The 23,514-nt window shown below is 41.1% G+C and overlaps 1 protein-coding gene across 7 annotated transcripts in view; it reads left to right on the forward strand.

Moving 5' to 3' along the window:
• LOC135499274 (1-phosphatidylinositol 3-phosphate 5-kinase-like) overlaps positions 1-23,514 on the forward strand; it is a 34,761-nt gene that overhangs the window by 7,019 nt on the left and 4,228 nt on the right. The window contains exons 11-32 of one of the 7 annotated variants that reach the window (XM_064789948.1): positions 372-389; positions 4,721-4,903; positions 5,029-5,112; positions 5,623-5,740; positions 6,025-6,205; positions 6,517-6,696; positions 7,470-7,610; positions 7,846-8,067; positions 8,511-9,509; positions 10,434-10,601; positions 10,954-11,054; positions 11,409-11,652; positions 12,026-12,418; positions 13,778-13,992; positions 14,590-14,903; positions 15,487-15,576; positions 16,176-16,346; positions 19,219-19,407; positions 19,986-20,085; positions 20,494-20,670; positions 21,140-21,192; positions 22,056-22,217. In XM_064789948.1, the coding sequence (XP_064646018.1) occupies positions 372-389; positions 4,721-4,903; positions 5,029-5,112; positions 5,623-5,740; positions 6,025-6,205; positions 6,517-6,696; positions 7,470-7,610; positions 7,846-8,067; positions 8,511-9,509; positions 10,434-10,601; positions 10,954-11,054; positions 11,409-11,652; positions 12,026-12,418; positions 13,778-13,992; positions 14,590-14,903; positions 15,487-15,576; positions 16,176-16,346; positions 19,219-19,407; positions 19,986-20,085; positions 20,494-20,670; positions 21,140-21,192; positions 22,056-22,217 (4,503 nt within the window). Of the gene's footprint in view, positions 1-371; positions 390-3,587; positions 3,633-4,720; positions 4,904-5,028; positions 5,113-5,622; positions 5,741-6,024; positions 6,206-6,516; positions 6,697-7,469; positions 7,611-7,845; positions 8,068-8,510; positions 9,510-10,433; positions 10,602-10,953; positions 11,055-11,408; positions 11,653-12,025; positions 12,419-13,777; positions 13,993-14,589; positions 14,904-15,486; positions 15,577-16,175; positions 16,347-19,218; positions 19,408-19,985; positions 20,086-20,493; positions 20,671-21,139; positions 21,193-22,055; positions 22,218-23,514 lie in introns of all 7 variants that reach the window. The other 6 variants (XM_064789946.1, XM_064789947.1, XM_064789950.1 and 3 more) reach the window with 6 other exon arrangements.

Genomic DNA, 23,514 nt, shown 5'->3' on the forward strand with positions numbered 1-23,514 from the left:
TTAAAAAACGAGAGAAAGTGTGTCATAAAAAATTGGGGCATTACTGCGGAGACAGTGATAATGCATGATTGTGTGTTGGGCTATGAGTAAGACTCTCTCACCCTGCCATGCATGCAGTCTGTATGGCTGAAGTGGGCCTCGGATTGGGGGGGGGGAGTGCGCTGACTCAGTGAATATTGGTGCCAAAAAAGTGCATGCTGCTATAAAAATGAAATTGAGTTGAATTGTTTTCAGTGTAAAATACTTTTCGTAATATTTGGGAGAAAGTTAAATAGATAAAATGATATGAGAAATGTACTTGTTGCCAACCTCATTATGAAAGAAGAAGTTTTGCTCTTGTCTCATTTGAAAATGCGTCATTTTTGCTGCAGACTACTTCCGGCGAGCCAGTGGGTATTTTGAAATGACGTTGTGCATGTGTTTATCATTTCGTTCCTTTCCAATTAGTGCCACCTAGTAACTAGCCTATGACCAACTCATTGAAGAAAAGTGACCAAAGTTTTAAACATCATTTAAGGGATTTAGGCGTTCAACAGCCTACAAATGCATATAAGAATTCATCAAAGAGTAACTGTTACATGTAGGTGCTACCAACTGGAAATGTACAAACTGATCCAGGTGTTTTGTGTATGCCCCCGACCAGAAATTGATGGCATGATGTCGTGGCCGTTGGTGTTTTATCGGTGTCTGTTAACTTTAATTTCCGTCAATTACCAGACAAATGCATCCATTTAAGAATTCCATTTTGATTGGCTAATCGAGGAAGACACGAGGAAAGTTCCTTTCATTGAAAAATTGATGCGATCAGACATTCAGTCGCCAGGGCAGCCATCTTGAATTTGGTTTGCATCCATTTCGGGGAGATAACATTGTGTCTGATCTCGCCAATTTCTCCTGTCCAAATTCTTCCGTCAGAAATTTACCATGACAAAACACAGACTGTTCGTCATGCCCACAGATAACACCCAGTCGGGGGCACATGCCACGTGTTGTGTTGCTCTTGTTTCACTATTCTTGCTTACATGTATTACGGTTTAATATCCTTTGTTGCTGAATGCTGGCCTCTTTGAATGAAAGTATTCTGTTCAAAATGCTGGATGTCGGTCCAAGCTTGCTCTTGGCCAAGTTGTTCGAAACCAAGTCAGTGTAACAAAGTCGTTAGGTCTAAACGGTCACAAAAGTTTGTTGGGATTTTCTGAGGTAACAATGTTATCTGAGATAACAATCGTTATGCCTAAAGATGTCATCTTTAGGCATAACGATGAATACATGTAATATCACCAGGGATAACTTGATGGGGTTTTCAACAACTCAGCCCTGGTCTGTCAGCGATGCCTCTTTAAGGGTTGACCATAGGTACCACCATTTTGGCTAGACCTCCAAATCCTAAAGCCATTTAAAATCTTTCCAGATGCTCATTTAAATCATGGGAGGCTGTTCTCTGGACAACAAGGAACAGACTCCACACTAGAAATTATCATTCACTAAGATAGAGTTCTAATTGCTTTAGGATTTCAAGTTCTAGCCAAAATGGTGGTACATGAACCTATGGTCAAACCTTAATGTCTGTCCCAAATGTAAATCTATATGGTCAACTCTTAGGGCCGAATTTACAAAGGGTGTTTAGCTTAAAACAGCGTTTAATGTCTGAATAGACAGAGTCAGGGCCTTGCAGGGTTTCTTCATGAAAACCGCATTAGGCCCTGAAACTGATTATGTAGAATTTACACGCGTCTAACTCTTAAACACCATTCGTAAATTCGGCCCTTAATGTCTGTCCAGAATTTAAATCTAGATCTGGTTGCATGGTTAAAGGTGTGGTTTTATTTCTGTGCATTGTACATGTAGAATCATTCATTCATTGTTAAAATCCATCCCATGTGTAATCTATATAATAATACTGGAAGGGGGACGAATAAAGTCACACTTAGAGGCGTTGGATTGCCTTGAAATTTTGCATGAATTGTGGTGACACCTTACCCTGATGCAACGTCTTGGTTTTGTTCAAAAATATACTTCAGCGGAGCAGTAATGAGGGATTTTTAATCGGACACTGTCAATTCTCCTTACCACTTACAGTTGCTGTTAAATTATGCAGGGGCTTAATCAATTATCTGCACTCCCTCTGGGGTGAATAACATTACCTTTTGAACAGCTGGCTGTAGGGGGATGATTGGAACAGCCGGTATACCTGCTGACCTGCTGCACTCCCTCTGGGGTGAATAACATTACCTTTTGAACAGCTGGCTGTAGGGGGATGATTGGAACAGCCGGTATACCTGCTGACCTGCTGAACCCAGGTTAATGTTATTTTCAATCCACGATTTCGCGGGAAATGAAATTGTAAACAAACGCATGTGTGCAGTTCAAATGTAAACAAAAATGTAATTTTGGTACTTTGGTTGCTGGACTTGGGTTTTCCCCGCAGTTAGGAGCTGGGGTCAAATTGATGGTCTATTGTTTATGGGTGCTGTTTTAATTGGAGCTAGCCCTTGATTATGAAGGAATTTTCAAATGAAGGTGACCATGGTCTGTTTATGCGCTCACCACAGCTTTCAATACTTGATGTATCTGAAGAGGCACTCTGAACTTGGCATGGCCTTATCAAGGAGCTGCTCACGATGCTGAACTTCTAGCTTGCCTTTCGACTAAGTGCCTTGCCCGAGACATTTGGAAGCCGACACATGTGAAGGCCTATCTGAGTTCTCCTTCTTCTCCGTATAAAAAGGGGCATATTGCTGACTGAGGAACGAGGCATATTGACATTGCCTCATCTATCGGACCAATTGATACACTTTTTATGCACACATACAGCACGCCACAGCTAGGTCCGAGTCTGTGGACAAATGGTTGGTTTAATTTGCCTCTTCAATATTGCTCCTTTGATATTGCATTAGATTTTCATTGCAATTCAATCTAATCAAGATATAGCCCATTTGAACCTGCCTGCGCCACGGGTATAATGCTAGTTAAAAATAAACACAATGCAGTCATTATGCATGCAAATGCAATGAAAATTGGCATGCTGAAGTAAATATACACTTTGTTTATGTACCAGTCTTTACTGGCTATTTGTTGATTCAAATGTTATTTTCATAATTAAAAGTTTTCAAATTCAAGTTGAAATTTCACATTTTCACACTGAAAGAAGCCGGCCATATAATGGTCTGTATCATTGCCAAGCTTTGGCTTTATAATCAGCTGCAAAGATATGTTATTTGTGTTGTTACCTTTACTTGGTTAGTCTATGCCATAGATCACAGGACTTCTATGACTGTTGCTGACTGTTCAAATCTAGCTTGACATTATGAACATTGTCCATTAACCATGTACAATTTGGATAGACAACGAGCTGTCTGATGATCTTGACGTTATGTATTAAAGGGGTTTTCCTTTATTTCGATTTCGGTCTAAGATTGGTGAAACTCAAGTATATATAGTCACTCTCATTTGTGCCAGCCCTACAATAAATCCCACTACTCTTCCTTTAACTTCCTTATAGCATGTTTTATGCCATCCATGGTTAAAGACTTTTTTTACCTCTTTTAAATGATGGCTTGATTATCTCCCCTGAACTTTAAATTCAGCAAAAAAGAATGTTTGTTTTCTAAGACGGCCAACCATAGTCATTGGTAAGTGGGTTGTTGTGGTGTTAGGTATTAAAGGAGCACACAGAGAACTAAATCATGAGCAATGGTCAGACCAACAGAATATTGGCTTAATACCGTAAACTGCCAAGATTTTGTTGGCGTTTTATTTTCACAGATGAATATTAAACTGTGCTTTGTGAAAATAAAATTCTTGTAAAATATTTTGTATTGGAAAAAAACCAAAAGAGATTTCTTGGTCTGCCCGAATAAAAATAATCAATCAACGGTAAAAATACATAGTAGGCATGAACATTTGTCAGTTTACCGTGGTATTCAAACAAGAAAACTGACTGCATGTATGAGACATTTCTAGTTTTTGACGAAAGAAATTCTGCCTCACTTCCGACTGTTGCTCCTCATTGGGCCATCTGTGTGCATTGTAGATCAGGCTAGATTGTCCTGCTGTTTGTTTGTAGGTGAAAATAAACATTTCTAGATGCACAGTGTTCTCTGCCAACCATTTTTCTGGGACACACACATGATTTCTAAACCGCTAGTAACCCCACTCCTCCTTAAAGATTGACTTCCACTAAAACTACACTTACCATTGTTGCATTAGAATAGATGCACACATTAATTAGAAGAAAAATTAATCAACTTGTTTTTAAGCTAGTGTGTTTATTTTACGTGTTTGAATGTAATGTGGAATGAACCTTGCTTTCTCTGCCCGGGTCATTCCACATTACCATGTCAAAAATTGCCCATCAAAGGAGGAGCTAAATTGTAGATGGATACTGAGGCGGTAACTAGGGTTTTTGATGAAATGACCCGTCCACCCATGTGGTATTTGGTGAGACAACCAATACCGAATGTGAGGTGTCAATTTCTATTCTAAAACACCTCTAACCTGACATATTCAAGCATTGTAGACATTTCATACCAACTCAATCGGTATGGTCATATCTCTGGAAAATATCTGTGGTCAAAACAATGCCAATGCGTAATCCACCATAAAATGCGACATTGTATCCAAAGTGTTTCAGAATATGATTTGAAAAAAAAAACTGGAAGTCTAGTCCCTAAAAATGCTTCTTCAGGAACCCCCAATGTTATTTCTCTTCTGATTTCAGACAGTTCACTTGAAGATGATAAGATCACCACCGAGATTGAACCGGCGGAGGTTGTCAGCGCACGCGCCGAGGAACAATCGACCTTGGCTTTCTACGACACCTTCGGCTCCACGCCACCCTCCGGTAACAGCTTCATAGAACGTCCGAAAACACTCCGGAACGTTTCTATTTCTTCTGAAAAAAGTGAGTAGCGGTCAAACGTATGTCTGGAATTGAACGTCGTAATAGACGAATTCGAAGGAGATGAATCAGCGCCAACACAAATCAAATACGCGCATCGATAATCGATTGACTTACTGTGTTTGCAGGTCTCAAGGAAGGTATGGATCCAAATATGTTGGTTCATCAGGATTCCACCGTGAGTCGTGGCATCAACGAGGACCTTCTACAAGGTATTCCACTTCTTCTTCATCGTTCGCTATGCACCCGAAGGTGATTTTCTCCAGGGAGTATTCCTCTGGCCTCCAAGGCGGCATGAGCGTTTTTGTGTGCCACTACGGTTTAGGTGCCAGATGGGTTTATTGGCCTAGTGACTTCGACTTTTGCCAGAGATAGAGTCTGTGCATGCTACTGTTCCATGTAACTTGGGGTACAGTACATTATCTCCACCTGTGGACAAAGATGACTTGTCCTCGGGTCACTATTAAAGGGACACTTAATGCATCATCGCGTGGGAAGGTCTGCCAGTTGTATCATACGCGCCAGTCCTATGAGCTCCAGCGCTTGGGCTCACGCCCCAACCAGTAGTCAATAAAAGAATTCCTGCATGGTAAGTCGTGCCATATGACTCGGGGTACAGTACAATAAGACCATTTTTATGGACAAGTTGTGAAGCTTGGTTTGTGCATAATGCTAGCCAGACTTGTCGACTTTGCTTTGACGAGTGTGTTTCATGTTTGTAGGCGCGTTGGCAAGCAAGCGTGGTTTAGCTGCTGAGGATTACCCCGACTGGTGGCAGACAATCAACGCAAAGCAGGAACATGGTAACAGTGTTGATTCCCTAGCGTATGAAAGATTAAGGTATGTGTTGGTAACTTAGTCTGTAAATGAAATGAAATGTACTGTAAAGCAAGACATTAGTTAGCCCAATCTGCTTCTAAACCCTTCATTTTATTTTGCAGATTTCACGGATTACCTCAGTTTATAACAAAAAAACACTTTTTCGATCGTAAAAATTTTAAGAAATTTTGTTATCAAATCAAAACGAAATTGTGACAGTGAGTTTTTTCAGAGATTTTCGCGAATAACAAGAACAGGATTTTACAGCTTCCAGTACAGTATGTTACATTTTTTTATCTTTGCAGAAAAGCCCAATATGAACACATGAGCATGTTAACAAGTCAACTGCTAAGCAACGAAGGACTGTCGCTGTCCTGGGCCGAGCTTATCCTGCAGATATCGCGGCGGATAGCAGAGATGGTCTCGCCCGATGTTAAGATGGATGAAGATGACATGGATATAAGACAGTATGTGCAGATAAAAAAGGTATTATGTCAATTTAGGCAGACACTTCGACCTTTGGAAGCAGCGTGTGTTAATACTATTGTGACCCTGCCGATGTAAATGTATAAAGTATTTGGGTACAAGGGACACCGGTTTTTAGCCCTCGAGTATATCATACACTAATGTACGTGTTGCGAAGAGCCAGGAATTTTAGTTTCTTGAAAGCCACGCCGGTTCATCTAGAAATGCAATCCTGGGTTCTCCCCGGGCCCTACTACGTGGTAGCCAGCAGTGTTAACCACTAGGCTATGATGCTCCTCATATGATCACAAATTCCTATTTTTTTATTTCAGATTCCTGGAGGACAAAAAATCCAGACGAATATTGTTCAAGGTGCCGTCTGCTCTAAACATGTCGCCCACAAAAAGATGCAGCAAAACATCACGTCGCCACGAATACTTCTTCTTAAAGCTGCCATCGAGTATCAGAGAATTGAGAATAAATTCTCATCATTGGAGCCACAGATTCTACAGGTAAAGAAAAAAGGGTTTGAAACCCTTTCCCTGCGGCTGATTGGCCCTACACGGTTTCTGAGACGAAAGCATCAAATGTTCAAAACTTGACTTCTTTTGTTGAAAATAACCCCGTTAAAGGCCTCCGCCGTTGGTTAAAAATTGTGTATTGTAATTGAATTTCAAAATGTCTAATTGCGGAAATACGTACTAAATGTAAATTTGAACATTGCCGTTGTGTAGACGATATACAAATACTATGAATACCATGTTTAAATAAATTTCAATATTGCCGTTGTGTAGGCTGATATACAAATACTATGAATACCAAGTTTAAACAAATTTCAACATTGCCGTTGTGTAGGCTGATATACAAATACCATGAATACCATGTTTAAACAAATTTCAACATTGCCGTTGTGTAGGCTGATATACAAATACTATGAATACCTAGTTTAAACAAATTTGTATTCACAATAACTGTACTACGGCATTGTGTATTAGTGGATTTCTGGATCACAAGTAATTACGAACGGCGTACCCCTTTAAGTCTTTGTTTTGCACTTCAAAAAGCCAAATGCTGCAGTTAAGCGTGCATCTGTGATGTTTTTCGGGATTTTTCTCTCCATTTTTCCCGAATTTTTGAAGGTCACTGATCTCATCTGTTCAGCCACAAGGCCAATAACCACTTTGAGCCTACATATAGAATCACATCTCTGAGTTTCAACATTTTCTCTGGGATAGGACCCATGCATATGTTTGCTGCCTAATTTTAATTTTCTTTCGTCATTCAGGAGAAGGAATTCTTAAGGAATTGCATTGCAAAGATTGCCTCACTGCGGCCAGATATCTTAATGGTGGAGAGGACAGTATCCAGGATCGCTCAGGATTTCATTCTCGAGTCTGGAATCACATTGGTGCTAAATGTCAAGCCGGTAGGTTGATTTAAAGGCATACGCCAATCGTGTATATTTTTTGGTCAGGAAAATAGAAATTTGTTTACACAATGCCATAGTGCAGTTATCCTGCAAGCATCTTTGCCGAAAGGTGTTATGTATAGTACATCTGCAGGTAAAGCCAGATGAGTATTTTCTCTAACATACTGCTACTATAAGCTATATTTGCCCTGATAATATTGCCGCCAATGTCTAATGGCTCTTACTCTTGCAGTCTGTGATGGAGCGAGTGGCCAGGTTCACCCAGGCCGAGGTGGTCCACTCGATCGATGGTCTCGTCAGCAAGCCCCGGCTTGGCCTCTGCCATAACTTTAGGATCAACTCCTTTGAGCTTCCTAATGGTATGACGAAGACGTTGATGTATTTTGATGGGTGTGCAACACACCTTGGATGCACCGTCACACTCCGGGGCGGATCATCTGCCGAACTCAAGCGAGTATGTGATTCTTTTTTTCTTCCCTAAAACACGTCTTCATCCGTGGCAAATATCATATAATTGATGGGGGTTACATTTCAGTCAAAAACAGCGTTATTGTCACTGAGATTTCAGGCCTTGAAAAAACTATGGGAATGAATATGTCTAAGAATGTTTATGTTATCTTATGTTATATTGAGTCAGGGGAGTCAGTCCTCATTGGGTAGAAGTTTCAGTTAGATTTTTCACAAATATGGCTGGGATAGGGATTACATACCAAATACTGGCGACATGTTTAGAGAAATTGATAGGGTTAATAATAGACATAGACAAAACAGGACTATGCGAGAGAAGGGACATTTTGGTGTTTTAAGCTGTCAGTGAGCCTGGTCCTTCAATTTTGGCGTTGCAGAAGCAATAAATATTTGTAAAATAAAAGTCTTTTTTTCTTGTCTTTCTTGCAGGTAAAAAAGATCCTCCAGTTCGTGATCTACATTGCCTACCATTTCAAACTGGAGACGTCGTTCGTAATGGACGCATCGGGTATGCCGCCAGCCCATCCCAGCGAGGCCAGCCTCAACATGGAGTGCTTTGAAAACTCCTCTGAAGACTCTCTTTCCAGCCCTGAGAAACCGGTGATCGAGACGTTTGAGACGTATAATGATCGACTCAAGCAGGGATCGTTCATTGCCAAACTTGTTAATAAACCAACGACGTTGAGGGACTCCTCACGTGAAACTGCCAAGTTGGCACCTCAGGCAGAGAATTCTGGTGCTGATGACATTCATGAAAATGCCGTTGTCAAGGAGATTACCATGGAAAATGATGTTGATAAGCAACCAGAAATTGTTGCTAAGCAACCAGAAGTTGTTGCCAAGCAACCAGACAGTGTTGCTGAGAATGAGATTGGAAAAGTAGGCCCAGGTTTTATGAAAGCAGGAAATGGACAATCAGAAAAAGTCAGTAGTAATACGAATGGAAATCGTCTTTCAGTCATTGATGAAAAGCCAGATTCAGCACATTCTGAGAAAAAGGATTCCTCGTTGAAACAAATCGGCCAGGTGACTGATTTCTCCGACCCCCTACACCACTACCAACAAAACCAAGACGAATCTGTGTTCAAAACAAGTGAAAATTCCCTGAAAGAGGAGGTCAAAAATGACTGCTTTAAATTCAAAAAGGCTTTAGACGACGCCATCCTAAGTGGCTCCCCCTATTTGAGGTATTCTGTGCCGTATTTATTGACGGAAGCCGGCTGTAAGTGTATTTTGCGCAGTTTCTTCCCGCGTGAGATTTACTGGTCTGCGACAGTTAATGGAGAAAGGATGAGGAGTAAGAATTTTGATTTAGAACCGGAGGAAAAGAATAATAACACGAGGACGCGGATATCCATTGAGTGGGTTAACCCCCATCCATTCGTTCAGTGCACTCTGACGGGGCCGATATTTGACAGTAAGAACCAGGTGAGTCTGCTTCCTGCTTGTTAGGAGCTGTTATGTTTCCGAGTCTGGGGAGTGAGCACAAATTGAGAATTCCCAAACTGGTGCGTAAATATTGGATCAAGCACACGCTCAAAAACAGAACACAAAACTACCCATAAATGAATACGAAAGCCCCAAATGTCAATCTTCTTTCACACTCACGTGAGGAAAGAATCCAAGAATGCACCGAAAGATGCTTCACAAAGACACACGATCTTTACCGCTCAATACACATCTGCAAAGAGATTGCAGAAAATAGCCAGTGTAAATGCATTCAAAATGTTAAAGGGGTATGCTGTTTGTAATTACTTGTGGTCCAGTTTACTAGAAATCCACCAAACACAATGCCGTAGTGCAGTTATTGTGAATACGAATTTGTTTAAACTTGGTATTCATAGTATTTGTATATCAGTCTACACAACGGCAATGTTGAAATTTGTTTAAACTTGGTATTCATGGTATTTGTATATCAGTCTACACAACGGCAATGTTTAAATTTGTTTAAACTTGGTATTCATAGTATTTGTACATCAGACTACACAACGGCAATGTCGAAATTTGTTTAAACTTGGTATTCATAGTATTTGTACATCAGACTACACAACGGCCATAATGAAATTTGTTTAAACTCGGTATTCATAGTATTTGTATATCAGACTACACAACGGCAATGTTGAAATTTGTTTAAACTTGGTATTCATAGTATTTGTATATCGGACTACACAACGGCAATGTTGAAATTTATAATTAGTATGTATTTCTGCAGTTGGACATTTCAAAATTCAATAAAAATAAAAAAAATTTAACGAATGGCGTAGGCCTTTAGCAGTGTACCGAAAACACCACACTTTGTTATCTATACAAGAAATGCATATTTCGTAACTCATTAACATCAAATTTCTTCAGGCACTGCTAGCTGATTTCCGTGCCAGAGGTGGTCAGATCCGATTACTGAACCGCGTGGAGATTCGTGAGAAGATGAAGAGAGGCAACCAGCAGATGAGCCTCGAGACTCCGAACGATCAGCCTGTGCCGCTGCCTGCCAATGGGGTCCGCCTCTGCTGGGAAAGAAAGGTACTGCACTTTTTCACGAAATCAAGCCAGCTGTACGTAAAAAGGTTGTGTCTTTTTAATGGGGAAATCAGAAAGAATATAAAAAGCCACTGTGTTGAGATCAGTTCCAGTCGAAGTCGAATTTGACGTCCTTTCTGCTTAATGTTGTTACGCATAATATATCCCCCTATGTTTTTGCAGGGTTGTGCGTATCTTATATTATGGTAGCGCGCCACTGACGCGATTTAAAGGATGTCGTATGTGATTTGGACTGTACATTTGAGGGGAAAATATTTTGCACTTGCATTAGCAAACCATCTCTTGTCCGATATTTTCTTATTATGAAAAAAATTTAATATTCTGTTTATTCTAGATTGACTGTCTTGACCCCTACCAGCACCAGAGGATCGCTGTTCTATTCAGCAGTTACTCTTACATCTCAGCCAATGCCCCAAATGCCTGCATAAATCCATGGTAAGTTTGGCTCTGCAGACAGGCAAATTTTATTGCAGAGACTAGCAAAAAGGATCATTTTTCTGCGACTAAAATCAGTCACTTCTGCGATGATATAAAGTGTTATCAACTGGGGTTAGGTATTTATCGGAGGCTGTAAAAATATGTCAGTATTTCACTTCAAATGGCGCTTTCTTTGTCAGGTTATGTTGGTATGTGTACTTTTAGATTCTTTGGACTTTGAAGTTTAAGACGAAATATGTAACATTTTGTTTAAATGCTGAATTATCTGTGCAAGATCACTAAAAACTGTGCTCTTTTCTAGCGAATTGGACTATAGGCTATTACATAGGCCTACTGTTGTATTTTTTTCAGGGTTGTGACGATGGACTTCTACGGCCGCAACGACATTACGCTCGGGAACTTCCTGGAGCGCTTCTGCTTTAGAGATTCCTACCTGTGTCCCAGCGAGGTGTGCGGCACACCCATGACCGACCACATCCGCCGATTCGTTCACGGCACGGGCTGCGTTCACATCGTACTGAAGAAACTGTCATCTGCTGCGCTGGGTTATAGCAACAATATCGTCATGTGGAACTGGTGTCGGAAATGTAAAAAGGTGAATTGTAAATTTTTAGAGCTTTTGGCCCCCCTAGGAGTGAAATGATGAACTAATATTACTGCTCTTGGCATTGGATATTCTCCTGATTAAAGTCATGATATCTTGTAACTTCCAACTATATTTGTGGGAACTTTATATATAATCGTGTGATTTTTCACCTAATTCATCATAATGAAAGCATTTTTACTCTGCCCCCCCCCCCAAAAGTTGTCTCGCAGGACACTGGCTATTTGGATTTGTATCATTGCCTGCAAGAAGAATGGTTTCTTTGCAGGAAGCTGACCTGCGACCTTCTAAGATTTAGGAACATCATAGCCTTAGTGTTCGTTTATGATATACATGTATATGTGGTCATTTATTCATCATTTAGATCACCCAACCAGTTCCAATGTCAAATGAAACCTGGTCGATGTCGTTCGCGAAATACCTTGAGATACGTTTCCACGGCAATGTTTACACGCGGCGAGGCGAAGCCGAGACGTGCGTGCACTCGCTGCACCACGACCACTATCAATATTTCGGATTCAAGCAGACGGTCGCCGCCTTCAAATACAGCAACATCACGTTGAAGGAGATCGTTCTCCCGCCGCTCAAGGTCGACGTTGTCGAGGAAACAGTTTTACCGGATACTGCGTTCGATGAAGTGAGGAGGTTGAAGATCCGCGTGAATGAGATTTACAGCACGGTTATTGAGCATTTGTGCCGCCTCGACCTGCCGGATATCCCGGCTAAAATGATCGCTGATTACAAGACCCAACTACATGTAAGTTTGGCACCAACCTTTCCAAGGCTTCTAGCTACTTCTCACCTTGCCTTGTTTATACTTATGGTCTCCGATTCAGATGATGCAACGAAGAGAATGAAATGGCCATGAATTTCGGTGAACCAAACGCCACTAGTGCCTGCCTCATTCGGGAGGACGCCCACCCTTTCCTGATCTCCTGGATCTGTGCACCTGTTCAAATACTTTAATCAAACATTTATTAGGGTATTACTACTGCCCTTTGTCATGGTGCCATTTCCTTGACCTCAAAGGAAGTAATATGCTTTTTTGCCCTCAGTTTTGGACAAAAAAGGGACTTAAACTATGGAAGTGGCTATCTTAACTCTTTACATACGCTAGACCCGCGTGCGTCATAGCGTCAAAGTCCTGAATACACAGCGTCATTATTCTGATATAGTTTCCCGGGAGCGCGTCACTGATGCGGCCGTATTTCAGGTAGTGTTTACATAAGTGATATTATCTCCGTTGCTGTTCATAGTACAGGACTAAAATTTTGGGGAGTAACTAAGAATTAAATTCCGCATAAACTCATGTAATTTATTTTGAATTCTAACGAAAAGTAACCGAGAACAAGGCCTGCAAACTTGGAGAGAAAAAAATTTCTACAAATCGCCGTAAACACAAAATGTTTATAATAAAAATCTAAGTCCCAGTCACTATCATCACTTCCTACCGAAACATTGATATCTGAATCTGCAAAACCTTCAAATTCTGATCCGGAGCTCGAATCAAATAAATCTATCATAAATAAACCCAGCTGGTCCCGAACAATGCGGCACGTCAATCAAAAAAAAGATTAAAGAAACGTTTAAAAATGGCCGACGAGGTCAACTTCCTGGGGAATCCCGCCAATACATCGTTATTATTCATGCCTCATGAATACTAAATTAGAACGGAGTGACCTGAATAGAAAATAGAAGCTTATCTCTTATTGGCCATTCAAATAGGGTCACCATGGAGCCAGCCAATAAGAAATTACGATACATTAAAGTTGGAGTAGCTTGTAGTCGGCTTGCCGGAGTTTCGCACTGTTTGAATGGAGCCGAGTAATGGCGGCTCCTGGGAGAACAGCGTAAGTTCTTTGCGCCGACCAGCGGCGGCTAGCGTATGTAAAGAGTTAAATGATTCCATAATCTCCAAAAGGTGGTGCTGCCCCTCAATCTGATTTTGTCAAAAGTGCCTTTATCCGTAGAAGGCTGGAAAATGCATGAACACGTTTCCATTCTCTTCTGTTCAGAGTAGTTAGAATGAATTTTACTTTGACTGATATCTACCGTAAATTTTTATCAAACTAGCCCCAGACTTTGAAGGGTTAACATTACAATGTCCATTCTTCAGGATGAACAAAAAATAATGCGAGAGCACGTGGAGGCTTTACAGAGTAAATGTGTTGTCCCAAAGCCCCTAAAGGAGGAGCTACAAGGCGATGATGAAGCCTCATCGGAGATGGAGGAGGCGATTACAGAGGTCCATGAGAAACTATTTGCCATCGAAGACTCAATAGTCCTGCTGAAGAAAATGATGGCAGAGGCCGTTACTTCTTGGAACTTAAAGTAAGAGAATATTTTTATCAATTTAGATAACAATACAGCATTAAACACATGTTACAGAAACCATGGGTTAGGGTGACTCTTGCACTGATAAATCTAACATATAAGTACAGCTCTGAAAACAGAAATGTGTTGACTTTGAGAACAATGTTAAAAAAGGTTACTTTAAGACCTTTTTTTTTAAGAAATTCATTCGTTCCATTGATGCAGAATTCAGAATTTGTCAGCAGACTGTCATGACATTTTCACGAATAGAGACCCAACCTCAAAACAAGGCAGGGTCAAGGGTGATTGTCTCGACAGTATCCCAGCGTCTTAACTCTGTCCATGTATTCAATTAATAGTTTATTTGTTTAAAAGAATTCATTCACAAAACATATTGACTCATACACAATGCCTACAAAGAAAGGACACCAACCTACACAAAACACAATCGACACCGACTTTGAATGTAATGTACTCTTTCTGATGACCTATATGCCAGCGTACGCAGAGGTGGGTCTACTGTCGTGTGAGGCTAGGGGGTCCTGTAAATCGGAAGAGTGTATACATGTACGTCCTTCAAGTATGGTCCCTTATATCATAATGCTGTTATTTCAGAATCCAAGATCTTCTCACCTACCAAAAAAAACAGGAAAGAAGTTCAAAGTCAAGTTCGAAATTCCGCGACTCTGGGACGACGCCAGACTCGATTCATCAGCGCGATTGCGGTACGCCAGACAGCGTCGATGCCATGGTAGTTGGCGCCACACCACCGAAATTCATTATCGGGGAGAATGAAGGGCTGGATGCGGATAACGTTAGCCGGGAGACTGGGTCAATGATGGATGCTGATGCTGAGGTGTCAGAGAGGAGCAGCCTGGATGGCGATGTCCTCCAAACTCCTGCTGCAGATTGTCAAGACAGCCAAGAAGGTATATCAGGATTGTTCTGAATAACCCCAATATTATGTCTTTATATTTTTTGCAAATGTATATTAAAGATGATGGCATATAATATACCCAATGGCCTATTAGTTGAAGACAGCCTCTTGGTGAGCTACCAGCTAGTTGGTTTACTGCCAGCTCCCTGCTTGCCAGGCACCTGGCATTACTGATAAGAGTTTGGGAGGAAAGAGTCTCTCATTTGCAAACCTCACTTAATAATTATGTAACCATGCCTCGACTCAACAAATTTTGTCATTGCAGATGTTGATTTGCCTTTGTTTTTGTACTTTCAGGTGTTGATTTCCCTAATTTTGTCATTGCAGATGTTGATTTGCCTTTGTTTTTGTACTTTCAGGTGTTAATTTCCCTAATTTTGTCATTGCAGGTGTTGATTTGCCTTTGTTTTTGTACTTTCAGGTGTTGATTTCCCTAATTTTGTCATTGCAGGTGTTGATTTGCCTTTGTTTTTGTACTTTCAGGTGTTAATTTCCCTAATGTTGTCATTGCAGGTGTTGATTGGCCTTTGTTTTTGTACTTTCAGGTGTTAATTTCCCTAATTTTGTCATTGCAGATGTTGATTCGTCTTGTTCATATAACAAGAGTAAGATGGAGAAGGAAATAGAAGAAGCGATGATGGAAAATACCTCCCACGCGCTAACAGGTACGGCTCAAGCTTGTCACATCTTGCCCCTCCAGTGCAAAACATAAGCAAGACTCTGGTACTAATGCCCGGTGGCCGTGCCTACTTTGTCTAAAGCCCTTCGTGTTCAGCAAGGCTACTTCTGCTCTGTTGGCCTCAAAGTGGGTGAGCCACAAATTGTTATATCAATCTGCCCAACTTGTTTAAGAAATCTCGTGTTTTGCCTTTGTTCATACTGTACCGCTTACAGTTGACATACCTTTTGCTTTGCGCATATTGTGTGCAGGCTTTGTTACTGTCTTGCATTTTTATCATGTTCACAAAGCGGGACAACAGTATTTGTTCTTGCAGAAATCTGTTTGATCACACAACTGATAACAGTCTATATACAGTAGAACCTCTCTATAAGGGACACCCTCGGGACTGTCGAATGCTGTCCTTAATAGAGAGGCCTCCTGATTAGAGAGGTCGAATTGAATGGAAACGACCAATTTGGGACCAAAAGTAGTGTCCTTAATAGAGAGGGTGTCTGTAATAGACAGGTGTCCTAAGGGAGGTTCTATTGTACTAGTTTTTTCTCCTTACCAGTTCGTGATATAAAAAACAATTTTTTTCCATAGTGCCTGGTTCGCACGATAGTTCCACTTCAAAAGAGGAGAGTTACACCTACATGGGTGTGAGCCCTGGTATGAATGCAGGTATTTGGTCTCACACGGGATCCTCCGAGGGGTACCTACTCCCCCCGATCAAGCTACGGGCGTTCACTGATTCAAGTAATGATTATGTATTAGGTGCGTCATCTTGTACCTTATGTAGGCACTAGGTGGAAGCACACTGTAATTGTGACAGCCTTTGGTCCTTGGAACTTGGGCAGTTTCGACGGAGAGCACTTTTGAAGATGTGACTACACATCGCAAATGTAGGGGTCTTTCCAAGGAATGTCCAGTACGTTTCGGCAGTTTTTCTCTTTCGGGCGCAGTGCGTGTTGCAGTCCAGCAAATACGTGGAAAAGGCACGCCATGACAACACGCTCTTCTAAAAGAAATTGTCGACATATTTTGGGGGATTTAAACATTTCTTAGGACCAACGGCCATCATGATGATCAGCATATCTTGGGACTCTGTATTGTCTCGAACGCTTTAGCTCTTGCACCAGCTTTAGAATCCCATAGGTATCCTAAGCCAGACCTATGTACATAACGAACTTGGCTGCTTAAATAATCTTCCCGGCTGACTCCCACACCTGGCCTTTTTCTTTAACCCTTTCAGGACTGAATATTTTTTTCCGAAACCTCCGCTCTGGACTGGATATTTTTCAAGTTTTTTCGTCCAAAATCGAAAGTTTTTGGAAGCAATATATCGGCTTTGCAGGAATCGCTATAAAGTTGGCATGAATAGAAAAGGTATTCCCCAGGATGTTGGGAATCTCCTCCAAGCAGTTAAAAAAATGCGGATTGGCATTAGAAATGACTGGAAAACCGATGTAGTGAAAAGATCATCGATCTCGCATTTCTGTGAGACTCGTCCAGAACGGAGGTAAAGCGGTGCTTGCAATTTTGCGAGACTCGTCCTGAAAGGGTTAAGTTCTTTTTACATGGATACATGGATTTTCTCCAGGTTTTCTTTTAGTCTCCCCCCCCCCCCACCTTCCTTTTAGTGGGTCTGAATCAGATTAATATTTTTTTTGAGAATGACATTGATACTGACATGCGGAATGTGGATAAGCTTCATGATACAGGCAAGATGCCTGTGATTGAGTCATGGTCAAAAGTTATGTAAGATATGTATCGCAGATTGCATCTCTGGTAGCATTCACTTGAAGTGAACTCTTTTGTACTATTTGTCATGGTGCTTGCTGAGAATGGCCTCACTTTCAGTTTTGCCCTGGGAGTAATGGGTGAAATTGGCGTCATGAAGATACGAGTGTTCATTGCTTGGTTTTGGCCTTAATACTCACAAGGTTATATATTTGACCTGTTAGCTTTAAAGGCCTACGCCTTTCGTTAAAAATTTGAAATTTGTAATTGAATTTGAAGATTTTCATTTGCCTAAATGTGTACTCATTAAGAATTTCAGCGCTGCCATCTGTAGACAGGTATTCACGTACAAATACAAAAGTACCAAGTTTTAGCAAATCCGTATGCATAACAATTTACCACACGACGGCATTGTGTACATGCATAACTGACTACATTTCGATTTTCCTGGATCACCAGATACTTCAAACAGCATACCCCTTTATGAAGTTGACACAGTAGCCACAGTTCAACCTATCCAGAATCCCCGGGTTTTTCGACACCCATGTCTTCGCCGTGTGTAAGAAAAACCCGGCAAGCACTTCCACCTATAAAATCAGGATGATATATTATTAGTCGATCCGGTGACAGGTGCCGCTGCAGTTAGTACCTCTCCTGTGTTTTGTCAATGTTGGAGGTTGGAAAGTGTGTACCACGCATGCGTGGTAGGGACAGCAATTACAGAAATCGAACGCGCCATCTGTCGCCGTGCTAAGGAACTACAGAATCCCGTGCTTCTTGCGCTTCCACCTATTAGAAAACCCCGAGTCAAACCCGTGTTTAAATTAGTCCCATCGAGCTCGATGGGGCTGATAGACACGGGTCTATTTAAGCATGGCAATTCAAAGCTTGAAACGCAAAAAACATGGGGCTTTACGTGGAAGCACAACTAGTGTTTTGATGGGGAGCTGTCCTTGTTTTGATTAAAGAAATGTGGTATGCTGCAGTGCATTAGAATTTTCTGGCTGCTCTCTGCTCATAGTCATTGCATGGCATATGAAAAGTTGTCTGATAAACCGAGGAATGTTGCTTATTGCTTGAATTTGAATTTGTATGACTGATATGAGGGGTTGCTATACATTGACAGTACAAATATATTCTCTTAAAAACAAAGCATACACACACAGTGTTCTTAAGTGCAATGAGCTTGAGCATGTTGATTGTGAAATTTTCCTGTTAGAATTATTGAAATTTGAGTGTACATCCATGACTCTGGTGTTGAGTTGTAGAATAGCTTCAAACTTATGTAGTCCTAGTGCAGCGGGCCACAATTAAACAATGTTAGCATAGTGAGGCTGCATTGCCACATTACGTTTGAGCCCTGGGTTAGAAGAATCTGGAATAAGTTTCTTCTGTGGGGCACGGACTTACTTGTAAAATTCCCGGCAAAATCAGAATAGAGGCCAGGGAAGAAGTAGTAAGTGATTGATGTCTAGAAGAGTGTGCAGTATTTTTGAGTGAACATTTATTGGCCAATTGAATCATTCCATGGCTCTTTATCGAGCCCCCTTTGACATTTACAGTTTGCAGTATTTTATTGGCTAATTGAATCACTCCATGACTCTTTATCGAGCCCCCTTCGACATTTACAGTTTGCAGTATTTTATTGGCTAATTGAATCACTCCATGACTCTTTATCGAGCCCCTTTGACATTTACAGTTTGCAGTATTTTATTGGCTAATTGAATCACTCCATGACTCTTTATCGAGCCCCCTTCGACATTTACAGTTTGCAGTATTTTATTGGCTAATTGAATCACTCCATGACTCTTTATCGAGCCCCATTTGACATTTACAGTTTGCAGTATTTTATTGGCTAATTGAATCACTCCATGACTCTTTATCGAGTCCCCTTTGACATTTACAGTTCGCCCTCGCGATGACCCGCTCGAGACATCAGGTGACCATTTGGATGGAAACGCTTCCTCCAGCCTTGCCTCCGACTCCAAGGAGTTTTCCAGCATTTCCGATAGCCAGGATCAATTAAACCCGAGGAGGAGTCAGTCTGTACTGATTCTGGAAAGGCATAAGCCAATGCTCAGGCAACCAGCTACATGTAAGTTAGTGACATGAGACGGGCAAGACCCTAAGCGGACAAGAAGCTGTAGCTGCTATTGACTACCTGTGAACTGCCAGATTTTTTTCACCTATTTATTTTTGCAATTCGCTATTCTGAAATAAAATAAAATTTTCACTAGTTTTAGGTGATTGTTTTAAATTTCTTTCAAGTTTCAGTTTTTCCGATTAAAGAATTATTTTTCACAATTTCTAAAAAAAATAAAGTAAAAATCGCGAATCTAGGTTATTTTGTTTGGTGATGTTAAAGATGTTGTTGGAAAACATCTTCATGTTAAAACCTGCTGAGCAGATTCATGTTCCAAAATATGTTTTTCTTGAATCACGTGAACCCAAGCATGGTCACAACATGAGGTCGAGTGCAAGAGTGATGTGCTCTTTGTTTAGCTTTTTCTTGTACAAGATGGTCTCATATTGAAAGTTTCTGTGAAGCAGTTCAAGAGCCTGGTCAACTGAAAAGTCCCTCGTAAACCGTATCATTATAACGACCTATCTTCAGAAGGCCTCGTTATCATGCATATCTGAGGCACTGTTACCAGTACCGCCCTCTATCTCCAGATGCCCAAGGCCTCGATGAGAAAACCGAGAAGAAGTCTGTGAAGAAAATGTTGACTGATCTACTGACAGGCTCCATCAATAAACTCCTTCAGATGCCTTTGTAAGTTGTCGCTATGTCATGAAGCAGGACCCAGAATGTCCTTGGTGTGACCCTATGAAGTTGTGTACATGTTGATTATTTCGCGTTGTCTAAGTCACTTTTCCCAAGGACACAATCATTGCTTCAAATGATGGGCAATTTAAGAGTTACTTTATTGGCCGCACTGTTTTCGGGGGTCACCCTCACCACCAACCACTACCATCGGGCAGCTCAAAGGGAAGAGTGAAGCACTTTAAAGAGTGTCCAAGCAATTAGATTGCGGTCAACCAAGTGGTGAAATCACGGTATGAAAAAGAAACATTAGTAAATTCTAAATTTCAAGATATTTGAATCATTTGATACTATCAATGATGTTTTACCTGTAGTTGATAAAGTGCAAGTTCCAAATTTGTGAGCTGATCTTTTCAGCCCCGACGATGAACATCACCTCCTGCCAGCCTGCAGGAAAGTGCCCATCGTCATTTACGACGAAGAACCAAGCTCTATCATTGCATACTCTCTCAGCTCGCAGGACTATGAGATCCAGAGGCAAGAGTTACTGCTGATGATGCAGAGGGAGAAGTCAGTGAACTCGGCAGCATCAAGGTAAGGGTGTTATCAACGGAAAGAGGGGTCCAACTTGCTGCATCGTTACATGCGCTCTCAGTGGGGAGGGGGGGGGGGGGGGGCTATACTACACCAAGATTACATCCCTTACTAATTCTACAATATTTACTTAAAACAGTTACAAATAAATCTGACTATAGGTCAGGAATTAGTAGCTGTTGTATGCTCAGCTGACTTTCACCAAGCTGATCATAAATTTCATTGATAAGTGGCAATTTTGTCATTATTTGTCCAAGTCTTTAAGTGAAGTGCATGTACATGTATGCATGCTATCGACATCTCAATATGTTAACAAAATCGACTTTGAAAAGACCTACAAGGTACTTTCCATATTGTGTACATTGACCCATGTATTTCAGCTGAGCCTCAAGCCCTTGGGCCTCTTAGTGACCCCCTGAGGTACCTGTCAGGGTCCTGAAATAATTGCTCAATTTCTTTATCCTTGCAGCCCTGCGACGAAAAGAAAAACCAACGGAACCAATGACTCAGATTCAGATACAGGTAGGCTTTGGATAGAAATTCTTCATCGCCACATTTTGTCATCCCGAATTGTCGGCAACTGTGCGAGTCGGACCATCCCTATACAACTTTAGTCCTCCCTTAGATTCGGGGATAACCTAATCTTGTCTTCAAGTAATCATCCTGTTAATTCAAGGAAGCGCTTTGGTTTTAGTAGTTAAGGTTGGCCTGCTGACTGAAAGGTGGTGGCTTCGAAATGTAATCTTAACCTGGTCCAGTGTTCTTTCCACATTAAACAGTTGTCTGTCGTAATATTTGTATTTGTGAAGGGCAGATCCAGGTTTTTGTTAAAAGAGACCAGCAAAAATTGAAAAAAGAAATCCAAATTGGATCGAAATTTAGAATCGCTGTGAAAAACAAGGAAAAAATGAATAATTTTTTTCAAAATATTTTTGGCAGGTTCCTGGTGGATGCCCATTGCTTACAAGTAGCTCCACACCTGATAGTGATAGTTTTGTTAAAGACTCCCAGTTCTGTGGTGGAGGAACATGTTGTAATCGAGTTATTATCACCTGTGAGACATGTCTTAGTACAACGTCCTTTCATTTCTTGCGCTTTATTCGACATACAAAAAAGGATGAATGAAACTCCCAAATGGATGCGTCAGTCATTTGTATGAAATTCCACAGTGGTTAGTATGTGTTCAGTAGACTGAATCGAGCTACCTTGGCCTACTTCTCCACCAGTGGGCGGAGCTTTGAAAACTTATCTGTGAACATGAAATGGAATGGTACATTTTTAGGCGGTGAATATGATCAAGTCGCCTAAAACGCTTGCTGCCGGTGATAACACAGCTCTGAGTAGTGTACCTGCTGTTATAATAATTGCCAGGTCATTACTTACAGGCTCAAAGAACAAGAGTAACGCCGTTCTGTCGTTCTTCCGGAGCGCTTCTAATAAGGAGCGCGAGCGAAGTCCGGGTCGGCCCGTCAAGGCGTCCGAGGTGGAGACGGTCAAATATACGCGCAAACTAGACAGTGATAATGTTGAACTGGACCAAGACATTGGTAGGGGTTCATATCTGTTGCTGTCCATAGAGCTTGTAACTATGCAAAATTGGGTTTGGGTCCCAATCCCCTGCCCTTCAAATGTCCATAGAGCTTGTATATATGCAAAATTGAGATTTGGATCCCAATCCCCATGCCTTCAAATGTCCATAGAGTTTGTATATATGCAAAATTGAGATTTGGATCCCAATCCCCATGCCTTCAAATGTCCATAGAGTTTGTATATATGCAAAATTGAGATTTGGATCCCAATCCCCTTGCCTTCAAATGTCTAGTTTGTATGCAAAATTGATATTTGGATCCCAATCCCCTGCCCTCAAATGTCCATAGAGCTTGTATATATGCAAAATTGAGATGTGGATCCCAATCCCCATGCCTTCAAATGTCCATAGAGTTTGTATATGCAAAATTGAGATTTGGATCCCAATCCCCTTGCCTTCAAATGTCTAGTTTGGATGCAAAATTGAGATTTGGATCCCAATCCCCTGCCCTCAAATGTCCATAGAGTTTGTATATATGCAAAATTGAGATTTGGATCCCAATCCCCATGCCTTCAAATGTCTAGTTTGTATGCAAAATTGAGATTTGGATCCCAATCCCCCTCCCTTCAAATGTCCATACAGTTTGTATGCAAAATTGAGATTTGGGTCCCAATCCCTTTGGCCATGAGATTTGTATGCAAAATTGAGATTTAGGTCCCAATCCCCCTCCCTTCAAACGTCCATACAGTTTGTCTGCAAAATTGAGATTTGGGTCCCAATCCCTTTGGTCATGAGATTTGTATGCGAAATTGAGATTTGGGTCCCAATTCTCTTCCCTTCAAACGTCCATAGAGTTTGTATGCAAAATTGAGATTTAGGTCCCAATCCCCTTGCCTTCAATCGTCCATACAGTTTGTATGCAAAATTGGGTTTCCCCTTGCCTTCAAACGTCCATTGAGTTTGTATGCAAAATTGAGATTTGGGTCCCAATTCTCTTCCCTTCAAACGTCCATACAGTTTGTATTCAAAATTAGGGTTTTGGGTCCCAATCCCTTTGGCCATGAGATTTGGATCCCAAACCCCTTGCCTTCAAATGATGGTGTTATGTACAAATCTATTATTTTCTCAGAAAGATATAGATTTGAAGGCTGGGTGTTAATAGCTAAGACATTAGACAAGTTTTTAAGTAGTAGGAGGAAACCAACAACATCAGAAATATTCATCCTCTGCAAGAGTGAGAAGTTTTACTGGGAATTAAAACCACCTTACGTACCTGAATTTGGGACATACAATGTAATGATAATTAACATATTCTT

Source organism: Lineus longissimus, chromosome 15, assembly GCF_910592395.1.
Source record: "Lineus longissimus chromosome 15, tnLinLong1.2, whole genome shotgun sequence".
In the NCBI taxonomy this organism is placed as follows: Eukaryota; Metazoa; Nemertea; class Pilidiophora; order Heteronemertea; family Lineidae; genus Lineus; species Lineus longissimus.